At 37.3% G+C, this 15,010-nt stretch overlaps 1 protein-coding gene across 1 annotated transcript in view; it reads right to left on the bottom strand.

Moving 5' to 3' along the window:
- LOC149302719 (leucine-rich repeat-containing G protein-coupled receptor 5A) overlaps nt 1-15,010 on the bottom strand; it is an 83,175-nt gene that overhangs the window by 33,820 nt on the left and 34,345 nt on the right. Inside the window, exons 3-4 of the mRNA XM_089482054.1 lie at nt 5,318-5,389; nt 3,003-3,074 (exon numbers count right to left, since the gene is read on the bottom strand). Coding sequence (XP_089338180.1) covers nt 3,003-3,074; nt 5,318-5,389 — 144 coding nt within the window. The remainder of the gene's footprint in view (nt 1-3,002; nt 3,075-5,317; nt 5,390-15,010) is intronic.

Below are 15,010 nucleotides of genomic sequence, written 5' to 3'. Positions count from 1 at the left end.
AGTTGTTCTGCTTCGAGTTAGACGGTGTATATGTGGGCTACTGGAAACGTACAAATACTTAAAGTTCCTTAAATGCTTTGCTACAGTTTTAATGAAATCCAAGCGACAAATGGTTAACCAGACGAAAAACTCCTTTAAGAGAAACAGCGTGTGTCTGAAGAAAACACAGCTGGTAAAACAGCTCCTCTAACACCCTATCACCGGAAGGCTCACAAGGTCTCCCCAGCAGTTAAGATAGAGGTGTCAAAACTCTGACACTGTTTGCAATGAAAATGCAGATTATAAATCCAAACAAGTCAGACTTCTATCAACAAATGGACAAGCTTGAAATGTTTAGATGTTTCCATCACACCTACCCTGGGGCAAAAGACAATTTTTATTTCAGGATTGTGCCTGGTGTTTTGATTAGAAGTTGTTAGTTCAATGTGCCGGCACATATAAACATTAAATATGTGCATGCTAATTACCCGCAAATATTAAATCATTTACCTGAATCTCTAATAGTGTTAATGGATTGCATTCATATTCACTTGCTGTAGGAATATCTGCTGTGCCACATAGTATTAAGATTGGAATACAATGAATAGTATTCTTCATGCTTATTACATCCATACAACAGCAACAATTTTTTTAGCTGGACATTAAAATCGGTACTACACGGAAATAGCCCATCTGATTTTATCTATTTACTAATATACAGATCACCCAATCATTAAGTAATAACTTCTGGCATTAAAAAAATGTCTAAGAAGACAGATTCTTTGTAAATATATTAATTCCCTTAAACCCAAAACTCCTGCTTAATGAATGAGCACCAAGCAAGCTTTTTAGTGCACCCATTAACTCACATTTTGGTTGTCACACAAGGACCATGCAGGCTACAAATTCAGCAAGTATTGTTTAACCAACGTTATTAATCATGTACATTCAAAAATAAAAAAGCCCCAGGACAATATTGCCTATTAGCACAGATTTATGCTATTATATATCTGATTTACGGTTTTACTGCTCTATGGATTAAATATTTAATCTATATTCATACGCTCAGTAATTTGTATAAAATTGATTATATTATTTGTGCTTTGTGTGTTGTCTATCAGAATTTATTCAATTTACTTAATTGGGTGCTTTTTCTTTTTTCTACAGTATATATAGTGGTCTGTCTGGCAATATAGGCTCTTCAATAATATAAAAATGGCAGATGTGGTCACCATGACTATGAAGACATGCAAGTTTTCATGTTCCCATTATGTTATGTAACTTTTTCAGGTATTTTAATTTAACATAACAGGGCTTTAAGTTTAAGGAAGATGGGTTACTACAAAAATAGGGCATTCAGGATATAATAACTTTGAGTTACATTTCACATAGAAGAATTCTCTATAGCGGAAAGAAAATACAGCTAATTCTCTTTAAGAAACAAGGGACAAGATAGTAGTTGTGATATGGAATTAACTGCCTGCTTTTTACCATTTCACAGCTGCTGTGCCGTTTAAATGACAGTTACCTGATCTCTACCATATCCTGCTACACAATGGTCACAAAACATTGCCAACTTCAAATGTAGATGTTAACAAAAGCTTCCATTTGTGGGGGAAAGCTTTTTGAATGTTACTTTGTTGCCTTAAAGCTCTTAACCCAATCCACTGTCGTCCTAATTGTTTAACTCGTTTCAGAAATTGCATTCCTTGTACAAATCAGAACAGCAAAAGACACCTGGTGAACAGAAAATTGCTAGACAGCATGAAACAGGAAACTCACACCCGGCACACCTTTATGTGATGGGTACAACCCAGCCGGAACGAACAAAGAAATCCTAGTTTTCCTCTTCACAAAAGACATCATTTTCCAGCAACAATCTTCTCTGGGCAGAGGGCTTTTCAGTCTTAATCCTAATCATCCCATCTCATGTCTGCTACCCAGCTGTTTAACATTCCCGCTGATTACTGTCATTCTCCCTTAATGCAGTCACTAGATACTGTCCCTTTTTGCCATGCCAATACAGAGCGGCTAAGCTTCTCTTTATAAGGGAACCTTTTTGGTAATGAGCATCAACGTTACTGAGATCCTATTTAACTTCTCCGATGACACATTGAGTCGACAATTCGAGATTTTCTTTTCGCAGTTCTTGTGTTCGACGTCTTAAAAGGTACTCAAAGACAGAGCTGCGTTTTTGGATCTATGAAATTGCCAGCGGATGGGTGAAGTGACATTTTACCCTGCTTCCTGAAGTGACTTGACCAATTAAGCTATTTGAGCTATCATAACTGCATCGTTTGAAGAGATGCTTATTAAATGCAGTATTTACTTCAAGTGGTCCGTATGAGCTTAAGCTCACAGAAAATGTATGGCAAAATGCTTAAGAGGAAGTCCTTCTAGCACACATATCCATAGAAAAGCCTGATTTCAATGTATAGTGTCACCAGTAGAGTAACAATACATCTATTCCTGGAAAAAACAGGGTACTCTATGTTTATGGCAGGGGGGTGGCTAGAGTATTTGGCACCCTGGATCCTGTATGTGGGACCCTCACACTTTAAAATGTAAAGACACTCACAAAAAAATAATGTTGGCAAGAATATTTATTGCACGAATTTGAAAAAAACTGGACCTGAAAAATAAATAAATAACTCCTATCACTACATACAGAGCCAAACATTATTGGTGGTACAGCATAACTGCTATCATTATATACTGAGCCAGACATTGACGATGGCACATCATAACTCCTATCACTATACAATGACCCAGACATTGACGGCGGTACAGCATAACTGTTATCATTATATACTGAGCCAGACATTGACCGTAGTACAGCATAACGCCCATCATTATATACTGGTGGCACCCTGATTAGTGGCACCCAGAGCAGACCCCCCCAGATACGTTACTGGTATATCGTGTGAGTATGTTAGTCTGCAAAACAGTGCGCCATCCACATTCCTATACATGCTAGTAAATGACCATAATACATCTCAAATCTCAAGTATAATTATACTTACAGAGACTGAAGGCTCCGGAGGTTCTGAAGAGCTTCTGCTGGGACCTGTTTTAACTGGTTGTTCTGCAACATTCTAAAGACAAAGTTTGGAAGAAGAAAGTGGTAAATGTGATACACACAGGCAACACAGTCCTCTGTAAAATTAAGTCCATGGCAAGAGATAGATGTGATGTCAGGTTGTTTACCAGCTGCACCACAGAAAATTATTGGGTTAACAATGAAATTATACCTGATAAACTGTGTCTGAAAAAGGCAATATACCCATTACAATACATCTTACAGTCAAGTGAAAATGCCATTTGAAAGTAAACATATCACTGTAAGTTAAAATGTAATAATGTGCAATTATCTGTTTTGAACTGATACCAGTCTGTTGTTTTGACTTGTCCTGGATGCAGCTTTTTTCACAATGTACCATATGTTATTCTTGATTTGGAGATATTTAGGTTAAATTTTCACCTCATGAAAATCGAGAGCAATTGCCATCTGTGACAAACCCAACATGATCTAATCAAACTCCTGTCTGGAAAGCTATGTTTTTTATATTTTTTTATTGTTAGAGAAGCTTTCTATGACCAATCTGTAACTTCTACTCAAATGCTTTGGTATTACACTTGACTTTGCTCTCTCCCTCACACCTCATATACAGTTACTCACCAAATCCTGCCACCTTCCTCTGTGAAATATCTCTAAAATACAAGACTACTAATAATTCATACATTTCCTTGTGATCTCCAGTCTGGATTATTGTAACAACCCACTAACTAACCATCATTGCTTGTACCTATCACTGCTCCAATCCATTGTGAACACCTTACTACACCAGACTCATTTTCTTATCCCATCGCCTGCATCACTGTGCCAGTCCCACTTCTGGCTCCCCATAGCCTACAAATAGAAACGTAAAACTCCTGAGTCTCATGTACAGAACTCTTAACAACACTACATCCCATTTATCTCTGCTCTTAACTCCAAATACTCTCACAACTGCCCATGTCATGCATTTCTTTTTGACTGCAACTTCTTCCCACTCGTGGTTACCTGTGTTGTGCCTATTCTCTGGAATTGGCTAATCTGTTTTGTCCGACTCTCTTATTCCTATTCTGACTTTAAACACTCACAAAAATCCAACTATTCAGAAAAGCATACTAAAAAATCTGAAAAAAAAATCTCTTCTCCCCACCTGCATGCCGTTGATTTTGCCACATCACCCTCGCTATAATCAGATGATCCTCACCCAAGAAGTTATTTTGCAGTCCTTCTGTCTTACTGCTCATCAACCTCTCAAAGGATTCTCTCCTTATGTACCAGTAAGTCTTAACATTAATATACCGTAAATGTTTTTGTCAATTTTGCATGTTGCCCATTTGAGGTTTATTGCAAATGTTCACCATTATAAGTAAACTGAATACATTATATACCATTATGATTAAAACAGACAGATTCTATACTGACTTAAAAAAAGAACACACTTGGATCATTTTGCTTAGCTCCTACTCCTATAAAACATTCCTAACAACTGTCACAAAGCTTTACTCTTCCCTTAAGTGTTTAGCCCCTGACCAATGCATTTGCTATGCTGAATGCTGAAGGTTAATACAGAAGTGAATGCATCAGCATGCAGATTTCTGCAGTAGCACAGGTATTCACCTGTTCAGAAACAAAGCCAGTTCAAGGGCTGTTGCCAATGAGATAATAGAAATAACAACATGCTACATAAACATATTGACTCAGCTGTCGTTTCAAAGGGAAGGGTTCTAAGTATCGTGCGAGGCCCTGTAAAATGTAAAGAAGTCTGGTACATTAATATGGAGCCAACTTTTTTTTAAATAATATCTTTCTATCTTATGACCTATTTAGGAAAAGGAGTGACAAAGTCTGAAACCTCAGCTCCCATGGACTATGCACAGTGGGATAGGTTGATGCTGGCTAGGAAGGGCACACTTGGGGTGCTAGCATTAGTTCCTTGGTCGCTGTAACCCAACACAATACAGCAGAAGTAAAAAGTAATTATAGAGAAAGTTTTTTTAACTACATTTCAATTACAAGACATAGACACGTAGTTGCGGTTTGCAAAGAAGTCCCAAGTGAAGAGCTCAGTGTGTGTTACAGAACATCAATAAACATAACTTATGTAACAATAATATTTGCAATACAAATCATAGCATTTAAAGGCATACCCACATAAGATAGCATCATGGATATTAACATTTGAGTTCAAAGGTTCATATGTTCAAACTATTTAAACAATAATAGTTTAATTAGTTGCCTGGAGCTAACAAGAATAGCAATCAGAACTACGTATGTTCTACTTACAGCACTTTTAGATTGCTGAGCCCAGCAAAAGCTCCCTTGGGGATGTATGTCAGGTCATTTCCTGCAAGACGTCTGCAAAGTTTGGAGAGAGAAAAAAAGTTAATGCATGTCTTATCATGTGGAACTCCTTTAAACGCAATTCTCCTCAATGTCACATAACTATGTACTGGCTGGACATGTCCATCAGTAATTGATTTGTTATGACAACGAAACAATACAAATAACTGCTTATATAGAGGTGGTTTGAACCTTACCATGCACTGTGAACAATACTGTTCACTTTAAAGGTTAGTGTTGAATAAAGCAGAACTGTAGGAGTTCTGGTGCACAATGCTAGGCTTGGACCCATTGTCAGAAATGTTCATTCAGAACTACTCTTTTTCTTAGCTTGCAAAATTTAGGTACAACATTAAAAAAAAAAAAATGTTTTAGATTTTAATAATTATTGTTTACAGCAACTAGTGTTTAAATGAAGTATCTTCTTTAGAAATAGTGTCCTGGCTGGCTAGAACCACCATTTAGTGGGACAGAAATAAGGAGGAACATGAGAGAAGGTTCACCCAAGATGAAGTCCACTGATTTTTGACAAATGCCCTTTGAGCATTCTCAACTCCTTACAGATTGCCCATAGGTTTCTCTGTGTCAAGCTTACAAAGCCTTTTATTCTTGTTTATAATGTGAAGTGGCCAACTAGCATACAGGGCTGCCTCCTGTAGCTCTCCCTCTTATGTTCCGTATAGAAGGCAGGACATGAGTGGTGCCCCACATCATTCTCCAGTGGAGATTATACATTGATTTTGGGAGCCTTTAGCCTTTGGGGTGTAAATATGTCTCTATACATGTTATGTATAAATTGTACTGATTTTATTGAATGTAAATTCATATTTTGACTGCAGATCATTAGAAACCTCTAGTGAAACCACAAAATAAATCCACACAAATAATGATCCCTGGATAGCTAGCTTAATTACGTTATTTCAAAATGGGAATAAAAATTTGCTCCTGCGAGACAATATCAAGTCTACTTACTAAATAAAGTATTAAAAGACCTCAAATTAAATACTTAATTCTGTATAGTTCACCTTTGTATGATTTTCAATTGACGGAATGTAATATTAGAACAGAATGGACTGAGGTAGCTGGCAAAAAAAAAGAATGACGTGTTTTGTTACCGCAGTAAACAAAACCTCATCTGAGTAATAATGGACATGCCATTCTCCAAGCAGAGTCCAAGCAGGCTACCTTGTTAGATGCCAGTGAGATTTCACAAGCATTCCGTTGTCAGTTAGTACAATTCAGCTCAGTTTGCAGCCCACACTCAGAGAGCATTTTATAGGACAGTCTGAGGGTTTTGCAGGTCATTTGCTGATGAGCTTTGTCAAAGCCGTGTGGGAAAGCTGTGCATGGACTGCATGATTTGCTACTTGAGGGATTTCAGCATAATTTGCCACTTTCTCAAAGCCCGACTTCATCACTTTTGCAGAATTTTGTGTTTCATGTCAAAATGGTTTTTGTTTGAAAAGACAACATCTGTGCCACATGGGCTCCTAGTGAAATTCCAGGGGTTTTGACACTGGGCAGAAAGAGACCAAACATTGGAACTAAACCAAGCATATTGTTTTTCTCAACCTGAAATGACCTTAGCTAATAGGAAGAAAAAATGGGCGAAACAGCTGCCTGTTCTATTGCAGAGTTGTCTCAATAAAGTATTTGATCATTTTATTGTGAATCATAAATTCAGAAGGGACCTTGAGTTGCAGACGTATATGGATCTTTGTGCATGTTTGAATAATGGATTATGACTACACTTATGGCTACATGCAGGATCAGTACATTACTGCCAATTATAAAAACATAGATTGGTTGCTGCAAATAAAAACCATGCACCTACAGCACTACAGAGTTTATAGCTGGTGATTCTTATCAATTAAGGAAAAAGGAGAGAGCATAACAAACAGACACAGGGATCAATGTCAAGAAACTTTTTTTGTGATAAAAATCATAAGGAAAAGTGAGTAGATAAATTGGAAGGTTTGATAATAATAAACTAGTATGTATATATTTTGTTAAATGATAAAAATAAACTATTAAAAGGTCTATTTTTTAAAGCATTCTTACTTTACAGAGATTCAGAACGTAAAAGTTATCAACACTAAGGCGATCATGACATCGAAATGATCTTCATCGAAATAGGCAGCGAAAGCTCTTGTAGTAACAATGAAAAAACAAAGTCTGACACACCAAAGGGGCATTATTCTACATTGCAACATTTGTATTATTCTAAAACAGAAATATAGCACAGGAAATGGACCAGGATAAAAAGAAACAAGAAACAACAATTTATGGTTGTATTCCTGCATGTAGACAAGTGGATGCATAACATGGGAGAAACACAATGGCAACTACATTTTTCTTAACCTTCAACCTTTGAAGGTTGTTGTTTACCAGGAATTCCAGAGCTATACTGGCTACTGCTAGATGCCCGAGAGTATCTAGGTGCCAGCCTTACTCTTGGATCGACGTTAACAATATTTACTTCCAAAGCACTTAGAAATAAATCTCTACGTATTACACTTAGAGTAATATTCAGACCTTTACTAGTGAAAGGTATACCCAGATGATTCTGTAATACTTCCTAAAATTAATATATGGCAGACTGTTCATGATACTATTTAGGTACTAACAATTCACATGCATCATGCCACCTCAGACTGGTAAATGAATGTGTTAATAACTACTGACCACTTAATGGATCATTGTATTGTATGTGTATCCGACCTTCGGAAATTAAAGGTAGAGCACAGAGTTTGTGGAACCTGCGTAGGACTTAATCAGCAGAGTAGGACAATTCAGTGTAGGATCCAGCTACTGCTATGAATGCTAAGAATTACTATAAGACCAGCAAATCAAATTGACATACACCTTTCAAAAGATTTTCCTTGTATTTTAGCTAACTACGTGGAAATTAAAAGTTACAGATGAATGCACATGTTAAAGTGACTTCTGAGTTGTCCATTCATTCTCACAGCTATGGATGTGTTTGTATGTGTGCACATGGACAACCACAGCCCAAGTTAATTGGTCTACATGTTTTATGAATACAAAGGTTACTTTTTTACTTTTATGAGGGGTAGTTTAACTAACAATGATGGTTTTGTTCTCCCAAACATGAATTCCTACAATATTCTCTGTTTAAAAATAAACTAGAGAGGCCTTGGCTTGCATTATCGCAAAATTGGGCCTTATGATGAAATCATTTATGGCGTGTATGGCACAATATCGCCTGTGTGATGTGTAGTACGTTTTTATATCGCTGCACACCGCAAACCAAGTTCACACTCAAAACCTCAACATGGATGCTGTCTTTATTTAAAAAAAAAATATGTGATGAATATAACATGTATCTATTCATTTTGTTACTCCCAATAATACACAGGTGTATTACTTCACTAAATGGGTGATGTATAAGTGGGTTAGCCTTCCAGTAGAAGTGCAAGAGACTAACTCTGTGAAGAAAAATACCAAAACATATTCAGATTAATAACATTAGGGTAAAAACATTGCAATAATAATAATGGAATGGTAGATTAACAGAATGTTTGGCACAAATCTGGCACATTTTTCTACAGAAAAATGAAACATTTTACATGGTATTTTTATATTAGAAACTTAAGTTCAAACGAGCTTATATGCATGATGTAGCCCCTTCTTCCCTTGATACACAAGGCTGTATGTGTCCAGAGGAAGACAGGGAAGGTGTAAACAAAAATGTCAACAAAAGTTGTCGCCTGTCTAACCCAGGAAGAAGTGCAGTGCCGCCTAAAAAAAATCAAAATAGACAAATCACCAGGTCCAGATGGCATTCACCCCCGCGTTCTAAGGGAGTTAAGTAATGTAATAGACAGACCCCTATTTCTAATATTCAAGGACTCTATAGTGACAGGGTCTGTTCCCCAGGACTGGCGCATAGCAAATGTTGTGCCAATATTCAAAAAGGGGACAAAAAGTGACCCGGGGAATTATAGGCCTGTTAGTTTAACTTCTGTTGTGTGTAAACTGTTTGAGGGTTTCCTAAGAGATGCTATTTTGGAGTATCTCAATGAAAATAAGTGTATGACTCCATATCAGCATGGGTTTACAAGGGATCGGTCCTGTCAAACTAACCTGATCAGCTTTTATGAGGAGGTGAGCTCAAGACTGGATCGGGGTGAATCGCTGGATGTCGTATATGTTGATTTTTCCAAAGCATTTGATACGGTGCCACATAAAAGGCTGGTACATAAAATGAGAATGCTTGGGCTGGGGGAGAATGTGTGTATGTGGGTAAGTAACTGGCTCAGTGATAGGAAACAGAGGGTGGTTATTAATGGTACATACTCTGAGTGGGTGACTGTTGCTAGTGGGGTACCACAGGGGTCAGTTTTGGGTCCTATTCTTTTTAATATATTTATTAATGACCTTGTAGAGGGATTGTATAGTAAAGTATCAATCTTTGCAGACGATACTAAGCTCTGTAACGTGGTTAACACAATAGAGGACAGTGCACGATTACAAATGGATCTGCATAGGTTGGAGGCTTGGGCTGGGATGTGGCAGATGAGGTTCAACACAGATAAATGTAAGGTTATGCACATGGGGAAGAAAAATCCAGGCTGGGAATATGTATTAAATGGGAAAACACTGGGGACGACTGACATGGAAAAGGACTTAGGAGTTTTAGTTAACAGTAAATGTACCTGTAGCGACCAGTGTCAGGCAGCTGCTGCTAAGGCAAATAAAATCATGGGGTGCATCAAAAGGGGCATAGATGCCCACGACAAGGAAATAATTCTACCACTGTACAAGTCACTAGTCAGACCACACATGGAATACTGTGTACAGTACTGGGCACCAGTGTACAAGAAAGATATAGTGGAGCTGGAGAGGGTTCAAAGACGCGCAACCAGAGTAATAAGGGGAATGGGAGGACTACAGTACCCAGAAAGATTATCAGAATTAGGGTTATTTAGTTTGGAAAAAAGACGGCTTAGGGGGGATTTAATAACTATGTATAAATATATAAGGGGACAGTACAGAGATCACTCCCAGGACCTATTTATACCCAGGACTGTATCTATAACAAGGGGACATCCTCTACGGTTGGAGGAAAGAAGGTTTCTACACCAGCACAGACGGGGGTTCTTTACAGTAAGAGCGGTGAGATTATGGAACTCTCTGCCAGAGGAAGTGGTTATGGCAAACTCAATAAAAGAGTTCAAAAGGAGCCTGGACGTGTTTCTTGAAAGCAATAATATTACAAGTTATGGATATTAGATTAATAGGGACAGAACGTTGATCCAGGGATTTATTCTGATTGCCATATTTGGAGTCGGGAAGGAATTTTCCCCCTGGTATGGGGCAATTGGCATCTGCTTCATAAGGGTTTTTTTGCCTTCCTCTGGATCAACACAGTAGGGACACAATATGTATATAGGTTGAACTTGATGGACTTTGGTCTTTTTTCAACCTTATGAACTATGTTACTATGTTACTATGATGTGTAAATATGTAATTTGTTTTTACAGATGTCAATAGGATCTGCTCACTAAAACGAGACTTGACAGAATAGTTTCAGGAGAGTTGTGATTTTAACTCTCTCAGTTTAGTATTTTTTATGAAGGGCCCTGTATAATGCAGGATTCGGTGGGAGAGGACCCTTTGATGACATCTCCCCAAATTAACATTATGCAAGTCAAGACAAGATCTTCCTTGCTGCAAAAGCTGACTTGCCCCTTCATAATGTACTGTATAGTATATCAAGGTGATAAAACAACTCTTCTGCAAATGTTACTAATATCTGATTGGAGCAAAATGTGGTGGGTTGCTAATTTACAGGCTTAGAACAATAATATAAGTATCACAAAGCCAGAAAGGTCTAACCTAAAATAAATCTATGAAAAAATAACAGCATTGGTACATGAATAAATAGCAAGTCAGGTTCTTTCCTTAGCTTAACAGCTCTTGATCGTCTGTAGTGAATGAAGACATTCAGTAATATGTAATCCTCAATATCTCGTAACTATTGTCAAACATGTACTTTTTAGATTTCTCAGATGTTTCTTTGGTGCACGGGTCGCACTTGAAATTAATCCTCCCATAATTGCATTACAAACTAAGAAAGAATTATCACAAGGAGGGGAAAGACGATCAAGTCACATACAGCTGGATAAAGCTGTGGACAATTTAAATGAAACACTTATCATCACAATGTGTAAGATACTATCTGCCTGTTCTTTTAGCAGGTCTAAAACGATGAAGTCATTCTTTGGAATCCGGACTTTCTGCATTCATCTTCAAAAAACTGTCTGGCACATACTCCTCAGCATTCAACAGCTCTGCAAGAATTCTGAAATGGAAACCCTTCATTTGTTTTTCATCGGCTGATAGCTTTTCTGATGAAGGCACTTCATGTATTTTCCATTTAAAAGCACAAAATACATTGTGTATGGTTAATGGTGCTGGCAAATGCTTTGCAGAATTTTACTGGGTTTTTTTGTACATTTAAATGTTGTGCCCATTTTTTCTGTAAAAGGTTACTTAAAAGGTGGACCTGACCCATTTGGGGTTTTTACATTAATCGGCATAAGGTTAAGAACTATTTGATGTTTTTACCCTTTTTCTGATTTCTGCTCCCCTTCTAACATATGAAAAAAAACCCCAAAAAACAACAACATACTGTTGGTTTGTCAATCAAGAATAAGCCTAGTATTATATGTGGCAGTTAATAAAAGCAAACACATTCAAATTATTTCAAAATGGCATTAAGTATGTTTAAACAACATATAGTTGGCTATAAATCTCCTATGATTTAATGCTTCAAGAGATAGCTCTGGTGTAAGCGAAATCCCAAAAAGCTAAACTACTGATGTTACTCAGGTTATGTGCTTATCTGTGAAAGGAGACACAGCAGAAGAATTTAAGAATCTCTCCAGCAAGTAGGGTAAGGAGTTTTTGGGAAACCAGTAAAAATAAACATACATTAAAAATTATACATTCCTCTGATATAAAAATTTCCATTGTTTTGGGATACTAAAATGTCTTTTGACACTATGCATTTTGCTGTTCTCGGTTGTTTATTCATGATGTTGCATTGAGTTGTACATTCAGAATAAAAGAACAGAATCTAGAAGAGACTTCAGACAAAGTGGTGAAAATTTAGATTAGACCACCAACACGAGTCTGTGGAGACTCTCTCTGTGTCTTCTGATTGTTTATCTCTGGCTTGACATTAACACCACAGGGATGACTAACAACTCAGCATTCCCATTTTTATTGGTTGCTATATTGTTTATTTGGCTACTTATGGCTATTGAAATATGTATACATGATTGGAATTGTTTTTATTACCTTGACATTGTATACAATGGCGGGATATATATACAGTATATGTAACAAAGTATGCACAGTGGATAAATGGCTAAAAGAGAATTACTGCTCTGCAGAGCTATACTAACCAGCCACACCTTGGCATGAGCTATCTAGTCTAGGATGCTTGACTGCTGAATTATACGGATTACTGATTTATTGATAAAGACCACCATCATTATTTGTGTAAATGTGAGGCTAGTGTCCCCTGTTTCAAACAGCTTGGTTGCCCACTTCTAAAGGTAACATTCACACACATTTCATAAAAAAAAATACAAAAATTACAATCTATACATTTCAATGCACACTTGGAAACTTATATTAACATTCCTGCATTTTAAAGTGCACATTATAACCATTCACATTGGACATACATGGTTAAGGCCAGAATGAATTCATGTGTACAAACAATTTGGAATATGGCAAATCCCAGCTGGATTACACTGAACCAGCTCCATGATATTTTAGGTTATTATTACAAATCCAGCACATTGTTAAATGGTTATTCTGACCACTAAACAGATGCTTTAGACTGTTTGGTATCCTGATTTACGAATAACTTCTAATAGGACACTCCAGTGTCCCATGCAGCATCCCCAACAAAAAATACATATTAAATTACTTTGTTTAATCCATTTAATGTGTATTCTGTAGTGTGTAAAGTATACTTTATTAATCTTTAGGAAAAGCTGCAGCTCCAAAGTCGCACCTTCCATGCTTCTGTTCTTGCATGGGGGTGATTTCTGCAAATGCACGCAGGGATTTCGCTAGAACCCCCAAAACTCTCTCTGAGCCAGCACTGGAGCTGACCAGAGGTGAACATAACATGTGGCCACAAGCAGCAGAACACATCTCCTGCAAGCAAAGTATCTGGGAAACGGGGGGAAATGGAGGGATTCTGCAAAAATTCTCCCAGCATTTACAAGGTAGAGAGACCACAACTTATGCATTAACGTGCAGACAATGATTGGAGTGACCCTTTAATAAATCCTGAAAATACAAATATACTTATGAACAGATTAAGTTGAAAGGAAGACATTTAAGAAGCTGTATTGCTTGGATATCTAGAAGCCTGTTAAGGACTTAAGATCTGCATGAAAAAATGCACCTGCAATCAAAATAGATTGCTGTTTAAAAAAACACCTTTCAACTGGCGGGAAAAGTGGTGTTAAAACGTTCGATGTTCGTTGTTTCCATAAAGATCCTTTAGACGCCCATCTGAAACCCTCCCGCTCATGTGTTTTCTCATTTCTCTCTTGTTCAGTAAAAGCACCTGCTTTTAGTGATTGAACAATGAAGACCAAGAATACAAAATCACTTGGAGTCTTGCCAGTTCGCCTCTACCTTTGTGTAAGCAGAACAAACTTCAATATCTCAAAAGAAAGTGGATATGTCCCCTTTGAACAACGCTCAACTGTTTTTGGCAGCATATCCCTTTGGCTTTCTTCACTGGACTTCACAGATACGCTCAACCTTTCACAGGCAACATTTCAAAGTTTCAGTTACTATCAGGAACACTCCTTCCCCATTTCATCTACCTTTTCTCTTAGTGCCTTTCTTATCAAACAGGATACCTTTGCTTTGTTTAACTGCCGGAAACATAGATTTGTATAGAAATTGATATACATGTGCACAAACATGGACACTCCAAAGGTGCCTCTAGGCCTTTCCAAGTCAAAGAATACAACACTAGCTGGTTTTGTTTTGGGTTCTCCATTAGTAGAATACCAGCAACTTTCACACATTAAATGTGAGTATATGTAATCCATAACTCAATATTAAAAGCTGGTTGTAGGATAGACACATCTACCTTAAGCAGCCTGACCATATACAAACACATATTATATTACTTAGTTAAGTACCTTAATATGTATTTTTGACTTTGCTTAAAACAAATAATAATAATAAAACATAAACAGATGTGGAAATCCCCTCCTCATTACCCTGAATTCTCATCAGTTTGGCTGCTAGGTGCATTTGCAATGGCAGGGAAATATTCTCATTGAACTCAATGGAAGTGACAAATGTCTGGAAATCACACATGAGCAGTTGGAGCTGGCAGGAGGCGAGTATCTAGCACATGCATCAATAAGGATGCTTGACTGCTGCAAGGCAAATGAGCAGAGGAGACGGACATCATTCAAAATGTATAGAGGGTTCTGATGAATCATCCTATGCAGTTGGCTGCAAAAGTGTTTAATGTGAAAATGATTAGGTAGACACCAGACAATGAATAATAATTAAATAAATAGCAATGTCTTGAGATCACCTATTGACAATCTTTCCATC

Source organism: Sceloporus occidentalis, unplaced genomic scaffold, assembly GCF_023333645.1.
Source record: "Sceloporus occidentalis isolate IW3139 unplaced genomic scaffold, rSceOcc1.0.p SCAF_17, whole genome shotgun sequence".
Taxonomy (NCBI): Eukaryota; Metazoa; Chordata; class Lepidosauria; order Squamata; family Phrynosomatidae; genus Sceloporus; species Sceloporus occidentalis.
The sequence above is the reverse complement of the archived record's forward strand: the minus strand, read 5'-3'. Positions and strand labels throughout refer to the sequence as shown.